The 22,706-nt window shown below is 40.6% G+C and overlaps 2 protein-coding genes across 4 annotated transcripts in view; one reads left to right on the top strand and one right to left on the bottom strand.

Annotated features, from left to right (window-relative positions):
- Window positions 1–1,097: 1,097 nt before the first annotated feature.
- ATG12 (autophagy related 12) lies at window positions 1,098–5,030 on the bottom strand (the record flags this gene model as incomplete). Its single annotated transcript, XM_083404457.1, has 4 exons — window positions 1,098–1,807; window positions 2,559–2,621; window positions 3,870–4,006; window positions 4,823–5,030. The coding sequence occupies 4 exons, from the start codon at window positions 5,028–5,030 to the stop codon at window positions 1,748–1,750; spliced, it is 468 nt and encodes a 155-aa protein (XP_083260583.1). The 3' UTR covers window positions 1,098–1,747.
- The window catches only part of AP3S1 (adaptor related protein complex 3 subunit sigma 1), a 23,479-nt gene continuing 5,369 nt past the window's right edge, over window positions 4,597–22,706 (top strand). The window contains exons 1-6 of one of the 3 annotated variants that reach the window (XM_083404419.1): window positions 5,217–5,448; window positions 8,866–8,957; window positions 10,445–10,556; window positions 13,917–13,988; window positions 16,972–17,079; window positions 19,639–19,680. In XM_083404419.1, the coding sequence (XP_083260545.1) occupies window positions 5,380–5,448; window positions 8,866–8,957; window positions 10,445–10,556; window positions 13,917–13,988; window positions 16,972–17,079; window positions 19,639–19,674 (489 nt within the window). In that variant the 5' untranslated portion in view covers window positions 5,217–5,379 and the 3' untranslated portion in view covers window positions 19,675–19,680. Of the gene's footprint in view, window positions 4,684–5,216; window positions 5,449–8,865; window positions 8,958–10,444; window positions 10,557–13,916; window positions 13,989–16,971; window positions 17,080–19,638; window positions 19,681–22,706 lie in introns of those variants that run through there. The other 2 variants (XM_083404418.1, XM_083404417.1) reach the window with 2 other exon arrangements.

The following is a 22,706-nucleotide window of genomic DNA, read 5'->3' as shown; positions in this document are numbered from 1 at the left end:
ACATGGACCAGCACATCTTCACATCTCAGTTGTGATTCAAGAAAATATCTCCAAACTTTTTGCTTTGAAAACGGTATTTGTTTCTCCACCATCTGCAGCTTTAATTTCAGTCCTGCATTGTTTAGCAAAAGCAGAAGATTCACACTTCCAAGAAGAGTGCCACTGATGTCAGCAATAAAATGTTTCATTAAGTGGGTGGGTTTTTTGGGGGGGAAAGGAAGCTATTCCTTAGACACAGATTAAGTTAATGGCAAGTTGGGAAAATGAAGCTTGCCCAGTGTTAAATAGTTGCACTTTAATAACAATGTGCTTTATATTTTCTAGGATTATAAGTCCCAAATTCTCCACTTATATTTTGTAATGTATTTTTAAAGTATTGCTAGCATTTTACTTTGTCTAATAACAATGGAAACTCAATGAAAGCTTATCAGTTGCTTTATACCACTTCCTTGAACCATTTCAATTTCCTTTAATGGCACTATCATATAGATAAAATATTTAACTGTGGAATACTGTGTTCTTGGCTGTATAGTTTGATCTGTGCAGATGTGTAGATTGTCCTGCCTTGTCGCACACAACTGACAATGACATTTTGCTTTGTCACATCCATTCATAGTGGTTCTATATTTTATTCATACAACCCATTATATTGGGCTATAAAGCAGTCTTCACATACTGAGTTTTGTCAACTGCAGCATGATCAGTGCTGCATTTGTGGGTTTTTTGGAAATTAACCTTGTAAATGTTAATCTAACAATACCAACAATAGCACCAGGAAGAAATAATGCAAACTTGGAAAGTTTATCTATTGTGATATTCACATTTAATAGGTTTTGGATAATGGAGAAATGGTATGTCAGTATTGGTACTGCCTATTTCCAGTTTATTTTATTTCCTGAAGCTAAGATAAGAGAAGCTAATGTGTGATCTCTACTTTCCTACAAGGTCACTTTGGGTGTTTAAAGTTATTCATTCACCTACAGGGTCTAGTGGGTTTAACTTGAAGCAACCTGTTGTAAGAGATACAAGATGAAAGTCTACAATGAATATAAATGTCAAAGGGGCTCTACAAACAAGCAATAACAATAAACTCATAATTTGTTAAATGATAACCTTTATTCTCAAAGCTGCCCAATATTCCTACATTTATATTTCTGCATTTCATTGTATATACTTTGTTGTGTAGTGAACAAGTGGGAGGAAGGAGATTAGTTGGGAGGGCTGCTGCTTGAGAAACACCATCCTAAAGTCTCTCTGGGACTACAGATTCCAAAGTTAAATCCCAGCAACTGTGTTTAAAACAAATAGTCATAAGAAAATGTAACTATTTTATGCATATACAGATACTTCAGCTGCCCGTCTACAATAAATATCCTAAAAGGGAGGCTGTAAACTTCCATGCAGCCTGATGAAATAATGATCCATGTACTCTCCAAGTCAGGAGATAGTATCCTTTCAAAATAAGATTCAGGTCCTGGAGCAAGGACAGGCAGCTCAGCTGTACAGATGGCACACACACACAATTATTTGCACAAAGCAAGTGATCAAATGAAGAAAATGGAAGCCGGTAGGCTACGTAGTTCTTGTATTTATCTCCTATACTGACAAGTAGAGAAAATAGGGAGAATAAAGTGAACTCCATGGGTAACAATGCAGACATTTCTTCAGTTTGTCCCTGGGGAATGTTTCTGAAGATCTTTATAGCCCATTCATTTTCTAAGAATCCCAAGCACTTGTAGCTCCTAATTCATCCCCAGGCCTGAGATTTACAATAATGCAGTACAAGCTTGCCATCACTTCCAAAACACTGCAACAGAACAAGAAACAGAGGAGTTAAACAAATTTAATATTTAATTAAACCTATAAACTGTTGGGTAGCAATTATACAGCCTAATACAGAAAGTGTCAACATTCTACTGAAGGTTTCTTATGAAATGCTGCCACCTGTTGACAACATACTTTGAAAGTTACATGCTGCATTTGCTACAGCAGACATGGAGTGAAATGGTAATCAAACTGAAACATCTTACAGAGCAATCCAGACTCCAGAGCAGGCAGTGAGACTCCCTGAACCACTGCTGCATTTGGAAGGGCAGGTAAAAGCCTGATCGGGGCTATGCCAGCCTGAAGCTGGTAAAGCACTGCATCCTACATTGGGCCCAAGGCCACCAAGTCATGGCAGTAGAGCTGGCTAATGGATTCCAGGCTGGCTCAGCCACATTCCCTCCCTCTCTGGAATACCCTTTAATGGATTGATACTAGTAGGACTGTCCTTTTAGTGGGTGGAACAGAGAGCTCTGTGCCGGTGAAGTTGTTCTGGGCAGGGCAACCTTTGCTTTGACCAAACAATGGAATGGTGCCCTTAGTTCAGGCATAGGCAAACTCGGCCCACCATAAGTTTGGGACTACAATTCCCATCATCCCTGACCACTGGTCCTGTTAGCTAGGGATGATGGGAGTTGTAGTCCCAAAACATCTGGAGGGCCGAGTTTGCCTATGCCTGCCTTAGTTTCTAATGCAAAGAAGAGAAAAGGAAATACTTAGAAGCTGTGAATTACCTCATATAGTGTTCCAACTTCCTGGTCTGGTGAAGGAGCAAAAGACTGATTCACATAAATAAACTGTATGAGAAAGAGATACTTGGTAAGTTTTAAAAGAAGTTACTCTATTTAAACAGAAAAGTTTTATCAGACAATATTCTCTCCCATGTTACCTCAGCATCCTGTCACTGCAATTACAGGGCTAAGAGAAGAACAGTCTACAGCCAGCTATAAGCTGAAGGTTCAACAAGGGCAAAGAACCCAAGAATCATAGAACTGTCAAGTTGGAAGGGACTCTGAGGGTCATCTAGTCTAAGCTGCTGCAAAGGCAGGAATCTCAACACGCTTCCCTCATCCAATGTAAACTATACTGGGCCCTGCTAAGCTTTGCAAATGTGCTAGCAGTTTTATTGCTGCACCACTATGAGGAATAGGTCCATTAGTTTTATTGTACAAAGGAGGAAGCCAGCCTACCCAGATTTACTGGCCTGAGGACTTAAGAGTCGACAGGAGTTTGCTCCTCCTCCAGCCCACCTCCAGCTCATAGCTACTTGAAGTCCTTTGGTAACAGGAGTGAAAGAAAAGACAACTTGCCATCAGGATAACTGCTTGGCCACAACCGAAGCTCTTTTATGGATAGTTGCTAAGTGGCTATTTGTTAAAGCTTTGCAGGAAAGCTAGATTGGATATGAGTCCAACCATGTTTGGTGTTCATGGCTCTTGATCAAACATTGTGAGTAGTGATTCAATATTAAAATATTCAGTTTCAACACAACAATCATTTCAGAACTGGGTTAGCATTTGTGAACTAAAACCGCTGCCAGTATATAACATGTGGCTACTTTTGCACCCATACAGCCATTTCATCTAACATCTATTTTTTCATAGCTTTAAGTTTAATAAGATTCTATATTTCTCTGTCTTTTGTCATTTTTGACAACAGCATAAATGTATAGCTGGAACCGCAATCATTCCCTTGAAGATGCCCACATTACATTTAGTTTCAAGTTACATCCACTCAGGATCTCAGCTCAGCCTAGATTTAATGAAACCGATAGAGGTAATTCAAAATATCCAGAGCCACTATTCTACTACTATGAGAAATAACCTTGGAAAAGCTTACCTATGTGCATAGCAGTAAACTTCCAAATAGATTCGGGGACTCAGAACTCATCAAGTATATATTTTGGAGATAGGTGGGGACAAACTAGAGGGAATATTTTGTGCCTTCATGCCCTGCCTGTAAGCTTCCCAGCAGCATCCTACTCTGATTAAGCTCTTACTGATGACTCTCATATTCCTAAATAGGGAAGTGAGGATGTCACTTACCAGCTGTTCCGAGGCCACTAGTTTGAGAAACTTTTTGATGAAGTCAATAAGGGCTTGGATTGTGCGCGTTCTCTCTACCGACCATTTCTTGGTTTTCATTATAGGGGTATCCCCAACAGCCTTGAGCAAAACATCAACTAGAAAGCAGAGAACATTGCAAATGAGAACAAATAGGAACACAGCAGAACATGTCACTGAAGTATGCTGAAAGAAAATAAATAAAATGTAGGAAACAGATAAGGAGAAATGCAACAGAATACCGTAATTTGCAAAAAACTTCTACTTGTAGAATTTATATACTTAAAATACTGCGGCTGAGCCCTTGAGGCTGAGCCCTTGAGGATATACATACATGGGTGTAGCTGAGGGGGGGGGGAGCTGTGTCCTCAAATCAAGTAAATAAATAGAAATACTTAACTAAAAGTAGAAATTGTAGATTTGAGATTTTTCTGAACATTTGGGGTAAAAAAAGTAATTTAAAACAACTATTGTTGAGACGTTTCGGTCCAAATCTGCTAGACAGAGCCAGAGGGAAGACGGTGACAGGTGGGTGTTCTGCCCACCCCTAATGTAATTACTGTACTTAATTAATAATAATAATAATAATAATAATAATAATAATAATGTATTATTTATACCCCGCCCCTCTGGCTGGGTTTCCCCAGCCACTCTGGGCGGCTCCTAATGTATGTACGTATACATACAATAATATTTATTAATACGGGTGTCATTTATTGGTGGGGAACCAGAAGAAATCATTTGATCCATGGAGGCCTGGGACGCAGAGCAAAATCAACGGAAGCACAACTGGCAGGTAAGAGGGACAATAGATCGGGACCTTTTAGAAACTTGACAGCAAAGCGTGAGCCCTCAGCCGTTCAGGGAGGCCTGCGATACCTGCCTCGGGCGACCAATACGACCCTCCCTCCCCCTTTCGCAACCCGCCCGTTTACTTTTCTTCCTGGCGTCTCCCGCAGGTTCCTCGGTCACCGGGGAAACGGCCGAAGCGGGAGCCGACTCCAGCACCCCCAGCGTAGGCCCGGCCCCGCCCTCGGGGGCATCTTCGCCCCCTTCACCCCGGCCGCCCTCCTGAGGCGGGAAAGGAGCGGCGGCGGCAGCAGCACCACAGGGCTGCTCCTGCTCCTCACCCAGCTCCGACATAGTAACGAAACAGCGGAAGCAGCAGCCCCAGCGGCGCTCGCTTTCATAGGCTCCTGCCGGGGGCACGTGACCGCCGTTTTGTCCCTCGCGCGCTTCCGTCCTCGTACTTCGCGTCAGTCAGATGACCGTTTCTCTTCCCCCTGTCCCCTTCCCTCTTCTAATCTCGTCGTCACGTGAGCGAGGAGCGGTTCCAGCGCCTGAGGTGTCTTTCGGTAGAGGCGGGTTTTGAGGGGGCCGGAGTCGCGGGCCTCGGACTGGGGGAGGCGCAGGACCCCCCCCCAACCGCCTCTCTCCCCCCCCAACCGCCTCTCTCTTTCGCCTCTTCAGCAGCGGCTGCTCCTCCCTCACCATGATTAAAGCCATCCTGATATTCAACAACCACGGCAAGCCGCGGCTCTCCAAGTTCTACCAGCGCTATGTGAGTGGGGGCGAGGAGAGGTCGCTGGGAAGGGGCGGGCCGGCGGGCCGGACTCGGTGGCGTGGCTGTGTGGCGGGGGAGCTCCTTGCGAATGGGGTGGGGCGCCGTCGGTTCCCTTGGCGCCGCGAGGCAGGTGCCCTCTTCCCTCAGGAGGCGCCCTTCGCCCAGGCGGCTCCAGTCCAGAGAGACAAATATTCCTCTCTTCCCCTATGGCTTACTTTCAGGGAAAGCACTCTGCACATGTTCTCTGTGCCGGATTTGCGTATGAGCTAAGCAAGTTATAGCTTAGGGCTCCACTCTCTTGCCCCCCCCAAAAAAAGTAAAGGGGAAAAAACTGGATGTACATTTCCAAAATATAAGATAAAAGGCAAATAAAATAAAACCTACATACAGTAACAGTGTGTAGTGTTGTGTAGGCTCCTATGATGTAGGTAATGGGCCCCGTCTGCTAGCCTGCTCCCTAAAATATCACTGGTTTGCTCATTTCTATATCAATTAATTTTGATAAAATACATACTTTGTTATGTGAGGCTTTAGATACCTATTAGGTCCATAAATTATCCTATAGCATATATTCAACACAAAAAACAGCAGCAATTTGTTGTTGACAACAAAGGGCCCCATTACCTTCAGTAGCTTAGGGCCTCATCAAACCTAAATCCGGCCCTGGTTCTCTCACTCCCTTCTTGGCATTTCTTCTCTCCCCCCCCCCCACCTTGGTCTTGGCACTGGCCCTTTCAAGCCACGCTGCCAACTTGAATAAGATAACGGGGAGGTGGGGGTGAGCAGGTAAGCCCTGCCTCATATGACGTGGCACACGCACACCATTGGAATGGCAATGCTCATCCACTTGGGGGGTAGGTTGCGAAGGGTCCTCAGTCCCTATGAGTTGGCTCCTGTGCTGCTCTGCATCACCTGCCGACCATATCCTGGCCTCCAGGGGCTGCAGAATTACTGGCTCGTAATAACCCACCATCGCAAGCATGCCTTGTGAGAAGTTAGGTCACCGGGTCATCTGGCTCGTGACGACAGCAGTGGCTCTCCAGGTCTGTGACAAGTGCCTTCTTTTTAATGGAGATATAAGAGCATGATGTGTCACCCACTAGAGGTAACAACCCTCCCAGTGCCTTAGCTATGGAGGGATGGGGGGCTAACTGAGGTTTTTTTGCCCCTAGTGAAGTCTCCAGAGGGGTGCCATTGAGGCTCCCAGCCTGTGTGTGTACACAAATGCGCATGGGGGGGGGGGTGCCAAGATAGGTCTTTGACCCGGGTGAAATAAAGCCTAGTTTCACCCTGACCCCTCTCCTAATGTTCTGTGCAAAACAGACATTTCTATCAACAGAGTTACAAGTGCCCACCATGAACAACCCAACCAGTGGTTTCATGTATATGAGATGACACTGGGGACAGTGTTGTCCCTAAAACGAGCTCCACCTATGCTTTTCAGTTCTGCATATCAAGACTAGTCTTAGTCCATGTAAGGGGAACAACAAGCAGCTCCATCCACCTTGTAGCCCTACTACAGGACTGAAGAGGCAAGAAATGTTCGAAAGATGTTGCCCATGGATGTGCAGGCACTCCAGAGGCCAGACACAAGTCCTTTGTATTGCTCTGATTTCCTTTGGACCATATCAGCGAGGCCGAGAGAGGGGAGTCTTGTTATATGGGTGACCCAGAACCTCTATACACACTGTCCAGGCTTGTGCCCCTGGGAGATCACTTCAGTGCTGCTACCCAGCGGTTTGACTTTGCCCCCGGAGGCGAACTCCATTGTCTCTTGAGACAGGCAGATGCCAACTACAGCAGCAACAACAATGGGATATTGAATAGTAACGGTGAAGAAAAATAAATGTTGGTGGCACAGGGGGTTGCTTTGCTGTATTTCAGCACATTGGGCTGAGCGGGATGAGGAGGAGGATGGCAGCTCTAACGGTATTTTAGTGGGTAAGATGAGAAGCAGGTGATTATTGTTTGATGCAGAAGAGTTCTTATGTTGCCTGTTAGCTGATGCTTCCTTCTAATTAGTGACATGCGATACTCAGCCAGGCTTTGGGGTTATGGTTGGTATTGATCCTGAACCGTTAGGAATTCCAGGTTTGTAGTGTTTGGCACTATTAAATACACACACAGAGAAAAGTTACTAAAAACTGGATGTTTGTTAGCAGGACAGAAATGTGTAGGGTATGTCACTTTTAACGATTGCTTTCTGTATGACAAGAGGAAACATGGTGCCACCATTTCCAATCAGAAAATTTTGAGTATCCTTAAGTCTATTTTGTACTTGTGGACATTCTGTTTTTGCTGTGTTTGCACATTGAAACTCATGTACATTTGCTATTCATGATGGTGTATTTGCCCGGTTTTTTTTTATACAAAGAAGTGTACTTGTAGAAAAGTTGTTACATGTCAACCCAAAGTGACTCTGAGTTGGTTCCTTTACTTGGTGTTTGTCAGAGGGGAGAAGGATAGAATGAGAACTATGCTGTATAAAAATTGCAGAGCCACCATCCTTAGTAACTCCGAAAGTTCTTATTTTTTTTTAGTCACTTTTAAATACTGCAAAAAGGTATGTATTTGCATAAGCAAAGCTCGTTTCTTGTGTAATATAGAAATATTGTAATGTGGTAGAGTTACAGAACAGCTTAGGTGAAGTAAGTGCAAAAAACTTGCCAAGAAGGATTTTTAAATGCACCTTGTGAAAGTTTAAGGGGCTAGGTACAAATCTGATGTTTGTGTCTGTCTTTGTGCGCAGCATCTTGCTTGACATGATGATTTGACTATGCTTCAGAGGACGAATCTCTGTTTAGGTAGTCACTCAGCTTTGAGAGTTAAACTAGAGGGATAGCTGTGGTAGCGTTTTGCAGGGACAACAATCTTAAGAGTTTTGTGGCACCTTACACAAACAAATTTATTGAAAGTTGATATCATAATGAATTAGTCAGTTCATAAGGTGCCACAAAACTCTGATAATGAATTAGAAATGCAAAAAATGTGGCTGTGCAAAATATACTAGTTTTAATGTAGTGATTTACTGGAATTTGTGTGTAATAAATAATTTAGCTTAAATGCTACTCTTGCCCCAAAGCAAAATCGGAGATGCTAGTTGAATTCCCCCCCCTGAAGAAATCAGTTTCAGCATTTCTGTATTACCCATTCAGAATAATAGCTTCTTTTCTCTTGCACTAGGAGGGAGATATGTCTGTATGTTGATATTTTGTTTATTTCTGAAACAAAGTGCAGTATGGAACAGTACCAAGGGTGTGTGTGTGTATACATTATATATCCCTCCTAAAATGTTGCACCAAAATTGTTACTGAGAGAACATAGTACTGGATAGGGATGGATCAGTGCTTATGTTATCCAACTGTATTTAGAAATATATATTGTTTTACTACCCTAGTCTCTTTTCCTCCCCAGAGTGAAGATACACAGCAACAAATTATCAGAGAAACATTTCATTTAGTCTCAAAACGTGATGAAAATGTCTGTAATTTCCTAGAAGGTGGCTTGTAAGTATCCTGAATTGTATTCAGTTGTTAAAATGAAATATGAAGGTGGTGAAAAGTGTCCCACTTTGAAGACTTGGCATATCAACGTTACTTTGATTTTGTACAAGTCCAACATCAAAACCCATGACATTTCCTGTAAAATGTTTAGGCTTAGAAGACAATGTGCATATTCTGCTGTGATGCCTGATGGTGGCCAGATTTGTCACTGGTGTCATAGGGTTGTATGGAGTGTTAGAGGAAGGGTAATGCCTCTGGTGGGGTACATGTGCTCCTTCTGGGGCAGTTTCTCCACCTTTGGTCCCCATCTTGCACTTAGCTCTCACCTGTGATTCCTAGAAGCTGTCAGCATGCAACAGCAGCCTCACTCTGGGAGATGGCTTTGATTAGCTGGCTAAACCCAGGTGCAGATCTTCTAGGATTCAAGGTCCCTTACTATGTTAGCAAGCACATGTTGTTGCATTAGGACCACCACTCTCAGCTTAATACACTGAGATATGAACGATCCTTTTGTTTGCCTGTCCCTTTGCATATACCCAAAGTAATCCAGTAAGTCTCTACTTAGCTGTAGCTTTCTGTTTTGCCTGAACTGGCAAGCCATGGCTACCAGCTTTAGAAGAAGGCATATGTACATTCTTATCTGGCGTTGTTGTTCATTTGGGTAGTTACCCTTTTCAGTACCAGCGTAGGTCGATGTTTGTACATTATCTGTTATATTGTACTTTACAATGTTTGTACATTTTATATGATATAGTCTCTATTATGAGGAGTCACTGCCTACTGATTTAAATGGTTTTGACTTTAATGTGTGTTTTATTTATTTGACATGTGTGTACTGTTTGATTGTAATAAAACCATCAGAGTGGTTTACCAAAATATCCAATACAATTATCAGTAAAAGAAATCAAGAACAAATATTCGAAACATGCACAAAATAATTAAACTCAACAGCAAGCTAAAACCAGATTAAAACACATGACATGGATGCATGTCTGGGTAGGCTTGCCTAAAGTAAAATGTTTGTAGCAGGTGTTGAAAAGGCTACAGGGAAGATGCTTGCCCCACGTCAACAGGCAGGGAGTTCCAAAGTGTGGGTGTTGCCACACTAAAATACAGATTTCTTATAAGTGCAGAATGAGTGTTATGTGGCATTTGTAACAGCACTAGTTGTCCAGGTTAAAGTGGCCGAGTGGCCCTACATGGAGTAAGGCAGGCTTGCAGGTCTCATAGAATTGGAAGGGATCTCAAGGGTCATCTAGTCCAACCCCCTGCAATGCAGAACACACACAGTCTCGACACAGTTCCCTATCAAATTTGGGACCATACTGGACCCTGGTTAAGCTTTGCAATGTGCTAGTAGTTTTATTGCTGCACCACTAGGGGGAGCGGTCCCCAATTTTACCTTCTAGTTTAAAAAATGTTGTAGCTGCTAACAAATGCAACTTGGAATGTTGCAGTTAATTGTTAATGTTTACCTTGTTTTGTTTTAGATTAATAGGTGGATCTGACAACAAATTGATATACCGACATTATGCCACATTGTACTTTGTCTTCTGTGTTGATTCTTCAGAAAGTGAACTTGGCATTTTAGATTTAATACAAGTAAGTAATTTATAGAGGATTTTGTATGTTTTTGTCCTGTTGTTTTTCTTTATTTTATCTACTAATAAAGAAATAAATCTACAATGTCCATCATTAGATGTAAGGTAATGAGATAAGTGTTTATTCCGCTAAAATTATTTTGGTGAACTATTATCTAAACTGACCTGTGTATTTGCTTGCCTGTAAGGCTTGACATGCCTCTATATAATAATACTGACAATATTTCTCAATACTAAGTATTAATACTTGTATGGGGAGGAAATTATTAACAGTGGCCACACTATTGTATGTTTTGCTTCCAGTATTGGTGCTAGGAAGCTGATTGGGAGCTAAGTTTCTTACTTTGAACAGAAGCTCACTTGGATTCGATTGGCTCTGGAGAACCACTCTTAGAACAAAATATTGCCTGCATGTAACAACAGCTTGGAAAATAAAATATATTTCCCCTGGAAATGAGGCACTAGGTTTTCATGATATGCAAAAATAATAATTTCTGAAAGTGTTTCTCTTGCTATTCATTTTGTCTACATATGTAATCTGTGGTAATCAAGTGGTGTGTGATTTTGTAACTTCTCAAACCTATTCCTAAGGCAACTGTGTGCATGCTTGGGAGTAAAATCTACTGAACTTAGTGGAATGTACTTCTGAATAAACATATATAGAATTGTGCTGCATGCTTATTCTTTAGAAATGTGTTAGATATATAAGAAGTCAGCAGTACAGGATGTGACTGTTTAACAGGGCTACGTTTTGATAAATACAATCTGAGTCAGGACCATTCTGGTGATGTGGCTACAGTGGGAGGACATGGGAAACAAGTAAATGCTATATTGCTCACTATTTGCAAGCCTGTTTTCAGCCTGCAGAGCTGTTATCAGGCTAAAATGCCACTTTTAATGCTTAATTTTAATTAGTTAAAGAAGGGGCACATTCCATTTTGTTCCAAAAGAGGGTGTCCTACCACAGCAAAACAAAAGGCTAGCTGTAGTGTGGCACTCATTGTCCAAAGTTTGAAATGACTCTGGAAATTTTGGTTGTAATACATACCCAGGGAAGCTTGCCTGGCGCCTTCATTACATATCTTTAGGTACCAAGCAAAAACATTCCCAGGTCTTGGACTTACTAAACAATCTATGGTCTTTTAAACTGTGTGTTTGGGGCAGGATGTTAGGGATTTTTTGGTCATTATGGTATGTATTTTTGTGTTCTGACATTGTAAACCACCCTGTGATCTTTGGATGAAGGTCAGCATAGAAATTTAATAAGAATAACTATAACATAACAAAAGTAGTCATAAACAATAAATAAAACATTTAAAAATACAAAACCAAACTGAATAATCTTCACATAAATCACAACAAAATCTAAAATAAAGATACAAAAAGAACATCAGCAACCCTGCCCAACAACCCTCCCCCCCCCCCAAAACCCCAGTCTGCTCATGTTATGATGCTATGTAACCTTGTACATGGGACGCGGGTGGCGCTGTTGGGACGCGGGTGGCGCTGTGGGTTAAAGCCTCAGCGCCTAGGGCTTGCCGATCGAAAGGTCGGCAGTTCGAATCCCCGCGGCGGGGTAAGCTCCCATCCTTCGGTCCTTACGGGCAGGGGTACCTTTACCTTTACCTTTAACCTTGTACAAACATGTTTTTATTAATTTTAATATTTTGTTAGCAAAGAGAATCCATTCAGTAAACTTGAGTTCAGAAATTTGTTCACTTTATAAATATATTTATGGGTGTCTCTCAGGAAAAATCCATATATAGCTGTGCTGGGTAACCTATTGTGCTTACTTAGAAAGGAAAGTCTGGGACTTTTCATATATGAGATGCATTCTAGGATAATCCTCAGGATGGACCTAATCCGTCATGCCATATATCCCTTGCTCCCATCATGCTTCAAAATGCTTATATTTGGTGAGGCTGAAAGCTGGGGGTGAGCTAGGAAAGGAAGCAAGGGCAGTGTTGTTGATGGGCAAAACTAAAACCTTAACCCATTACTTCCAGGTCTACCCATTACTTAACCCATTACTTCCAGGTGTAGCTCCTAAAAATGGTTCATGCAACCTGTCAGTGCAGATGATTTAACTGATAGGAATAAAAGAGTTTATAGCAGTAGAGAATGAAGTTAAGTTCCACTGAGCTCTAGGGGATCATATCATTTCTATTTATCTAGTTTGTTTTAATTGTAAGGAATGCAATCAGTGCTATTTTTCTAGAAACAGAGGTGCCAGAACTCACTAGAAACACCTCCCTTGTTCTCTTATAATAGCAATGGCACTCACCTGAAAGGTGCCGGAACTGAGTTCTGGCGAGTTCTGGCTGAAAGAAAGCCCTGGTTGTAATATACCTTGAAGCCTGGTAACCCCAACTTCCTCTTTTTGGTGCAAATATAATGCATTCCCCCCCTCACCGCTTTCCCCTTGTACTGAAGGTTTGTATTTTTTACTATTAAAACATTCTGGCAGAATCTTAAATGGCAATATTTGAAAGCAGGAAGAAAATCATTTTGATAGGTGCCACCCTGGTCCACTAGGAGACATTTAGTGATTTCAGGGGGAAATATTTTCTACCTAAAATTGTTCCCTTATATTTGGGAGTCCAGTTGAGGCAAATGTCTAGCTTTAATGAACTCTGTTGCTCTTTCCCAGAACATTTTTATATGTTTTGGTTGTATATAGTCAGTATAAATGCTGCTTTTAGTAATAGCCTTACGTAGTCATGAATTAAATAAAGTAAGTTTCTGTCTCCTTTTAAATGGATTAATCTGTGTGCATTACTGCGTGTTTGTGGCAGAACATCATAGCTCCTAAATAGAAGCAGTATGAGGCTGCTGCTTGTATACTACAAATGGCTCTAGCTTTAGCAGATAATAAAGCAACTGTCTAGAAATTTTAATGCGATGTTCAGGCAATGCCTGTCTCTTCGGGCAGATGAGATTAAATGTTAAATTGGTTAGTCCGCTCTCAAATCTGTTTTGTTGTTGTTGTCAGGTTAAGCATTTCAGCATGTCTCTGTAAACTGTGCCACAAAAATTTGATAGTAAAGCTTTCAGACCATAGTAACAGACACAGTGTGAAGTATTTAAAGTGATAAAGTGTGAATTTTGTTTGAAGCGTGCTATATTTGGCTAAGGAACAGGAATGTCAAGCTGTCACATTAGTGAAGTTTGATCTTCAATAATGTACTTGGGATCTGCCAAGAGAATCCGCTGTGTTAACCCCACATGTTATACAGATACATTAAACTTCCATAATTCTTGATAGTCTTCTGTGTTCTGATTGCCACATTTACAGTTTGTCCATAATGGAATGATGGAGTTGCTATAAAACTTTGACCCCTTGCAAATTTTCTGCCCACAGGTATTCGTAGAAACGCTAGACAAGTGCTTTGAGAATGTCTGTGAACTGGATTTAATTTTCCATGTGGATAAGGTAGTGTGGTGAGCTGCTATAACATGAATTCAAAGTATTCTGTTGACCAGAAAATCACATTCTTGTATCTGTCAGAATGGTAAACAGTCCCTTTCCTTGTTCAAATGTCATTTGATATTAGCTAGTCACTTTTTAACTGAATAAATATACCCTGAAAAATGAATAGTAAAATTCACATGTAGTTTCGAAAACATAATTGCAGTATTGCTTTTGTCAAGTCAAACCTCCTGACCTCCATTTTACTGATCTGCTATCCTACACATGGTTTCCTTGCCTTGAATACTGCAGGATTAACTGCTGAGACTTAACAATGCATACAATTGTGCTATAAAGAAAAAACTGGTGGTATACAGAAAACCCCTTGATTCCCTTGGCATATAGTCTTAATTCAGAATTGTAAGTTGCTTTTGACGTTTTCCTATCTGGTAGCTGCAGAAAAGCATGACTCAGGCTAGTGTATTGTCCATGGGAAGATAATTTTGCATGCAGAGAAGAACATATTGCTCAGGCAGTAAAAACAAAAAAAATATAAGAAAATTGTGTGGGTTGAAAACTTAAAAGTACTTGCCCCACTCCTCCCCCCCCCCCCAAGTTGTAGAGCAGCTTGATGCTTGTTGAGAGAATGAGGCAGTGGAGGGAATAAGCTGCTTAATTCTTCCATTAGGGAAAGAAACAACAGGCCAGAAGTTTCTGTAAAGAACATAAAATTGCTTTTAATCATTGTCAAGATTTCTTCCACATGAGACTTGTATCTGCACTGCCAAGTTTATAAGAACTTGCAGCGGAAAGGCAGTTGGTTAAAGATACTAGAAAACAACTTTTCTGAGCGCCTGAACTGAACTTGCTCCCTTGTATAGGGAATTTTTCCCCACCCTCCGGCTTCACTGTTTGACACCTCCTATAGTTCCTCTGAGGCTATTGTTACTTCTTCCAAGAAATTAGATGTGGACTAGAACAGTAAATGTCTGTTTATGAAGACTAGCAAGCTCCCCCCACCTTTTTCCTATGGGAAGTATTCCTCCTTACTAACAGTTGCTAATTTGTCTCTACATCTGGGTTTGAAGGAGGATGAAAAAAATTGCCCTTCCAATTTTTAAGAACATTTTTTAAAACACTCTTCCACCCTGAAGCCGAAATGTTTTCAGTGATGTCATTTCTGAGCAATCTAATATTTCTTTGCTTCCTAGGCTAAGTCTTATTCCCCCATGGCTTATGCCTTCCCTCTTTTGTTGATTTCTGCAAATCTGCTCCTTGCCAAGGTATTTTGAAATAGGCAGAAAAACAGCTATTGGGACAAATCATGTAAACTAAGTGCACTTACCCTGGTTTGCGCAACTTCAGCGCACAGAGCCCTCACTGGAAATCATTGTCCTGGAATGTTCTGTGTAACTTATATACAGGCAGCTCCCCATTGACACGGGGATTGAGTTCCGCCCTGCCCCCTTGCGGTGTCGAAAATGGTGTACGCATTAAGTGTCACGCACGGGCCGCTTGCGTGCAAATGGGGACTTGCCTGTACTGCATTTGAAATGCCAGATTAGTTGCATATGTTGCACAGTAATGCTTGAAGCAGATACAATACCTGAAATATTGGTAACTGCAAAAAATTATTCAGCTGCATGCAATGTATGTTAGCCTGCAGCCAAAGCACCTGAAGGTTCTTGATTTTAATGATTTAATTTCAAATATTTTTGGACTATACAAGTGTGAGACCCCGTGTCTCATTTTACTGGAAAATTTTCAATGCGGCAGCTCCCTGAACTGCAGGATAGTATTTATTTTTAAAAAAATCAGTTCTACTTTACGTTGTGTTATGAGTTAAAAACATGTGCTGACAGTGTTCTGCAAACGTGGAAGCTTTTATAGATGAGGAAGAAATATCCAGTATGGAAAGCTGGTAAACACAGGATATATAGGCATCAATATGTAATCTTTATGCAACACTTGCAAACAATATTTATTTGAAGGGCCTCATAAAGGAGGTGTGCAGTTTTGTGTTGGATGATCTGGCAATCACAGGTTTTCTATGCGTCTTTAACATTAAGTCCATAATATTTTAGCTGCATCTTATGAGCAACCAGTGTTGCAGCTCTAACTTAAATGTTTGCTATGTTACTAATTTTACAAAGAAGAAAGGCATTTAAGAGCCTAACCCCCTGCAATGCAGGAATCTCAACTAGATAATGCATGACAGATGGCCATCCAACCACCAAGGAAGGAGAGTCCACCACCTCTTGTAGGAGTCTGTTCCACTGTCAAACAGCTCTTACTGCCAGAAAGTTCTTCTGATGTTGAGTCAGAATCTCCTTTCTTGTAACTTTAATCCATTGGTTCGAGTCCTACCCTCCAGAGCAGGAGAAAACAAGCTTGCTCCACCCTCCATGTGACAGTCCTTTAGATCTTTGAAGATGGCTATCATATCTCCTCTTAATCTTCTCTTTACTATGTGAAACATACTCGGTTACCTCAACTGTTCCTCATAAAGTTTGGTTTCCAGACCCTTTATCGTTTTAGTTCCCTTCTCTGCACATGTTCCAGTTTGTCAATATTCTTCTTATATTTGTGAAGCTGGTTCTTCCTGCCTAAGTGCAGAACTGTACATTTGTCTCTGTTGAAATTCATTTTGTTAGGTTGGGCCCAGTTCTCCAATCTATCAAGGTCATCTTGAAACCCAATTCTGTCTTCAGTGTCAATGGCTACCGCTCCCAGTTTGGTGTCACCTGCAAATTTGATTAGTATCACCTCAGTTTCTTTCTCCTAATTGTTTATAAAGAATTTGAACAACAACACCCCACGGTAACCCATTTGCTACTTTTTCCCAGAATGATGAGGAACCATTAGTGAGCACTTTTTGGGTTCGGTCAGACAGTTGGCTACAAATCTGCCTAATAGTTTCCTCGTCCAGTCCACATTTCACCACCTCTCCACAATAATATTTGATTAATTTGCTTCCCTTTGTTTCTTTTGTCATTTTTTTTTTTAGGTCCATAATATTTTGGCTGAAATGGTGATGGGCGGAATGGTTTTGGAGACCAATATGAATGAAATTGTCACCCAAATTGATGCTCAAAATAAATTGGAAAAGTCTGAGGTAAGAATGGAAAGAATTGAAGCCAATTGGAGCATGGTCACACAACCTGCATGATTTGAAACTGTCATGTATTGTTTAGTATTGCCTTATACTTAGCTACATGTACTGTTACAAAGAAGCATTTAGTATGTAGCATGTTGAAGCCTTTGTTGATTGCTGAAGTAGCTGAACATCCCCTTTTCCTTCTACTGAACTCCCATCTGCCATTGGCATCTGTGTATCGAAAGATTTCTGAGCTTCCTTCAGTCAAGGCTTAATTTTGTGTTGATTTTTTAGAACACCCTATTGAAGGGTGTGTGCATGTTAAACAGAAATGAAACCTGCTAATAAAATGAGATGCTAGAGATTGCTAACCTGCATCCCTCCAGATGCAACTGAACTGCAGCTTCCATGATCTCTGACCATGAGCTGGTGCCAGTTCATCTGGAGGGTCACTGTGGCCAAAGTGGCCAAAGAAGCTCAAGCAAGAAACAGATTAGCATGGCTAATCCTAGATTCTGAAGTGCTATCTAGTTCCACACTATAGAACTTGGTGAATTTGACATCTAGCGCCACTTCATCCTAGGAACGATTTCTTTTCCTTCCCAACAATGTAAGCCAGTATGTCTGGAGTTACACAACCAGAGTGTTAAAGCAATGGGCACCTAGAAATTGATATGGTATCTTGCCTTTCCCACAAATAATGATCTGGGAATATAAAAGGCATAAACAGGAAAAAAAATCAGGAATTATTATAGTCAAGCTAAATGACTGCATTTCAGTCTTTTTTAATTATTATTTTTAAAAATCAGTCCTGGAGAACATCGCTTTAATGCTTTCCCCATGCTGTTCCTCCCCACTCCCCCACTACTGGAGGAGGAAAGTTGCTTTGAGGGCAAATCCCTTCCCTTCCAGGGCAAATAGCTTCAGTCATGCATAAATGTCTCATCTAGTTTCAATTCTTAGTCTTTTGTATATAAACAGGTATGGCACACATTATCCTTCCTTGTGTTACCTAAAAATGAAACTCATTTTGCAACTAGTTTGCTCATAAAATTGAGAGCTGAGTTTCCTAACAGTTTGTATTGACCCTTCACATAGCTTTTGCAATTTGGTTGGACATTTTCCATCCCTTTGCCCATCTTACGTACATTTAACATGAGCAGTAGAGCATTGGCTGAGAAGCACAGAAATTTGGTAGGTCATGAAGCAGTGCATGGCATTATGCTAGTACAAGAATATCAGCAAAGATCCAATCAGTGAAAACTAGAATCTGACTTTAAATTATGCAGAACTGAGTTTCTACAGATGGTTCAAGAGAACTTTCCTAAATAAGTTGTTTATCCTTTTTTGAAGCACAGTTCAAAACAAAAGCCGAGGTTTAAATTATTGATCTGTAACTTGGACTGTCAAATAATTAATTCTCTCGAAGCAGGCCACTTAAGTGAAGTGGACAAGTTTAACCTCAATTTCCATTGTTTCATCTACTCAGCTTCTATTTTCTGTATAAAACTTGACAGGTAAATAATGGAAAAGTAATTAGATCACAGTGGCTTTATCTTCACTTAGAACCACTTCTTGTTACAATAAACACCAATTAAAAGAGTGGATTAAAAAAGGCAACGTAATCTCTGGAGGGACTAATTGGTCCTTTTTAAGCTACCTGGTATATTCTTTTGAAGATCTACGTGTTAACATATCAACTCCTACTTCAACTAATCCAAAATATTCGCTTTGATCCAAAGTGCCCCTTCTGCTTGTGTGTAGGGTGTGTGTGTGTGTGTGTGTGTGTGTGTCTGATTCCTCTCAGCTCCAGCACCCCATGCTATTCTGGAGTGTCCTCTGACCCTCGGGTGCATTTTTAGGAAGCGTGAGTTGCAGTGGGAATAGGCGGAAGGGAAAGCCCTGGCGTGCGCTCAGAGCACTGCATGTGGCTCTTTGGATCCAAGTCATTAGTTCACCTATTTGTTTCTCTCAATTGGTGTACAAAGCTCATTTTCCAAAAGTGAACAGAATTGGTTCCGGAAGCTGTAGATTTAATCTTCCTAGCACAGAACTTGGAAGACAATCCAAAGCAGTGTCAAGTTTGTTCAGCTTTTAAACAGTTTAGCCTCCACTGCACAGCCCATTTCCCCCGGATGGTTTTGTTACACGTGAATAAGGCTGTTCCAGAGTAAATGGGTGCATTATTGCCTCGGAAATCAATGATTTTTAAAAACATGATAATGTTTGTCAGCTGAATTTGTAGGGCAGGATATGGAACAACAGCACCTTCTGCTTCTCTCTTTGCAAGCTATAAACAATTTTAGCTGTTAGTTTCTGATACCTGTTCACAGAAGCAGAAGGTGTGCCATTCACTCCAAAAGTTAGTAAGGCTTTATTCAAGCCTTTGGTAAGAGAGTTTAGGATAAGGATTTGTCAGGCACTATCAGTGACATGGAAGGTGTCCTATATAAAAACTGGGATACTTGTGGTGTACTTGCAGTGTTCAGCTGGGTGTAAATTTGGTCGTTTAAGTCACTCCTCATTTTTTCCAAACCACCTGATCTTTTCTAGTTCTTTCCATTCTTCTCTTTACAGACCTTTATCTTTCAGTCTCCCAGACAGGACAGGTAGATCCAGGTATTGCCAATTTTCAGAAAAAAAATGTGCTTCTATAAAATAAAGGGAAAGCAAAATGATGTCAAAGGCAATAACTAAATTAGGCCAGACTCAAAAATTATGTGTTGATAAACCCATATTAGTCTTTGTAGCCTACTTTTTGTGCTAGTTTCCCTCATCTTTTATTGCCTGTAGTGTATTTACTAGATTGTCATTGACTTCATATATTTTTATTTTTACTTTCCCCTTTCATTAGTGTTCAACTTTAGAATTTATAATTTTTTTAATGTAGCTTTATTATTTGTATACTCACATTACAAAGCAATCTGATTGTGCTAGTGCAAATGTAATGCTTCTGATTGCTTATGCAATTAGGGTTGTGTGTTTCCTATTCTCTGCTCCCATTTGTTCCTTCTGGAGCATGGGTTTTACCATCTGGCTTAACCATAGCATAACTCTTAGGTCAGCTATTAAGTAAGGCTGTTTAGGCTTTCTGCTGAATGAGAATCTGAAACTAAGGTTCTGGGCAGATTTAAAATTCTGGATAAAGAGGAACCCTGGCTATCCTCAGTTATAATTAACATCACTGGTGATGTAACACTTAAACATGGAGAATGCCACAAGGACTTCATACTCTTGAAAGGAGGCAGAGTAGCAGCACATCATCTCATAAACCACTTCCAACTGCTTTAAAAAAGTTTGCAAGGACTATTGATCCCCAATTACAAATGCAGTAATACAAATTGAATATTTTAAGTTTTGCAGAATAAACTTTATTGGTGTGGAAGCATGGATAATCCCAAGGGTAGGGTTTGAATTTAGTGGAGCTTCTGCTCACGCTTGCAGATGGCGACTTGGATTTTTGCCATCGTGTGGCATTGAGAACTATCCTAGAGGGTTGTCTGACCCTTGGGAATGACTTTTAGGGGGCTGCAGCAGAAAGGAGGTGGGTAAGCCACAGTCCATGGTCAGAATGTTCTTCTTAAGTAAGTGTGATGCTCCAGGGAAGGAATTTTCCATTTTTAACTTGTGAGGTAATAGTGTTAGAGATGAAGTGCTACCAGATGAAGCTTTCAAAATTAGCTGCTTGTGTATTTTCAAGCTAATGCCAAAAATAAATCTTAGAAGTGCGTGTTTTTAAAAGGTAGCTGAGATTCAGGAAACAAAAATCAACCCCACGCTGTATTGTGGATGGATGCATGAATTAAATAAATAGCCCCACTGCCAGTCGAATTGAGCTGTAATGGTACATATTGCAAACATAGTGCAACTAATTTGTATTATTTTAATTTACATAGAGATATTCTATGATTCTGTGCTTTAACTGAGATTCCTGCATTGCAGGGGGTTGGACTAGATGACCCTTGTGGTCCCTTCCAACTCTGCAATTCTATGAGTCTTACGATTTTGAGGACTCAAATTTTAAAAGCAGTCAAAACTTGTGGAAATCAAAAACCAGTCAGAGTAATAATGTACAGATGAGGAGAATCTTTTTTTAGAACTCAGTGAATTGAAATAACTTCCACAGAAAGGGAAAACTGCACACAATAAGCTTCAGGAGGGAGATATTTCTGGGTAGACTTCTCTTACAGAGAAGAAAAAAAGCTGCAATCATAGTTCTGTATACGCTAAATGTCAGGTGGACCCTTGACCCTGTTGGTTACAAGTGAAATCCTATTATGATATCTTACTTGTACCATTATTATATTTGAAAGGAAACTTCAGATATTTGTTCTAATTGTTTTAGAAGATGAAAATTCTCTATAGAACTGGTTCTTAGCTAATTAAAAATAGTAGCTAAATGTGTCTTCATTCAGTTAAATGGTGGGTGGGAGCAATGGCTTAAAGTGGCTATATTGGACAGGATTCAACCTAAAAGTCACCAAAATCATGGAAGAATTTTGTATATTGTGAAGCATAATTTAGATAATAAGTAATCCAGCCAGTTCAGTTTGATTTAATTCCCCCAAACCACAAAAAAATTCCACAATTAAGAAAAGGGGTTTTAATTAGTGTGTGTTTTCTTTTTATGTAGTATTGCTCTATTTTACTTTCTGCTTGTATATGTTCTGTTTTTTATTTTTGGGTCTGGCAATTTTTAAAGGAGATGACAAACAAACAAAATTTTAAAAAACCATGCCCATCCATTACTATCGCTGTGATCCAAGTGCTTGAAATTTCCAAGAGTATGTCTAAGTCTTCTATCTGTTTGGCATTTTGATATACTTGCAGACTTCATTTTGTTTTTTCTCTAATTCTGTTCATTTATTTAACCTCATGAGAAGAGAACATGACCATTCTTTTATATTCTGTAGTGCATCCTTCCATCCTATTCATAACCCTGCTGCTTTGAATCATACTTGTTCTGGGAAGAAGGGTTAATGCAGAACACCAGCAGCTGTGATATCCAAGTTTCAAACATGTGGGAGGAGTCATTTCCAAGAAAGGTGCATATAAAAGGACTCCCCTTTTATAATGAGCACAAGCTCTTGGGACGCTAACCTGTCCATATGTCTTCCAAGGAAGTCTTGGAAGGTAGCTGATAGAATCCTCCTATTCTGGGGATAATACAGATTTAAAGTGATCATTGTTACACACTTTTGATGTTAATTAAACGCATGTAATGTGCTACAAAAGAGGGAAAAAATGCACAACTTCCATATTACTAAATAGTGTCCTGAAAGTTCTGTATTTTCTGCTGAAAGGGAAATGGCTTTCCTAGTTGTGTGAACTGGGTGAGTGTACTTAATTGTGTCACCTCAGCCTTTTTACCGTGCTCAGTTTATCGCCACAAGCCAGTATTTTAAGTTCGGTGTCTATCCAGTGGCTTTTGACGAAGAACTGAAATGCCAAACTGCTGTGTGCTCGTTTAATTTGAGATTATAAAGCAGCTGGGGGAATGTGTTGCCTGGTTAGTTGCAATTTGAGCTGTCTGTAAGTTCATGCTGTACTTCTGAAACTCTGTGGAAACGCTTAAACATAAATGTGTAGACGGGATATACAGTCTGTCCTTAGCAGTAAAAGGAGCACACAGATGAAGGGTGCTG

The sequence above is a fragment of the Podarcis tiliguerta genome (assembly GCF_965153285.1).
Source record: "Podarcis tiliguerta genome assembly, chromosome: 11".
Lineage (NCBI taxonomy): Eukaryota > Metazoa > Chordata > Lepidosauria > Squamata > Lacertidae > Podarcis > Podarcis tiliguerta.
The sequence above is the reverse complement of the archived record's forward strand: the minus strand, read 5'-3'. Positions and strand labels throughout refer to the sequence as shown.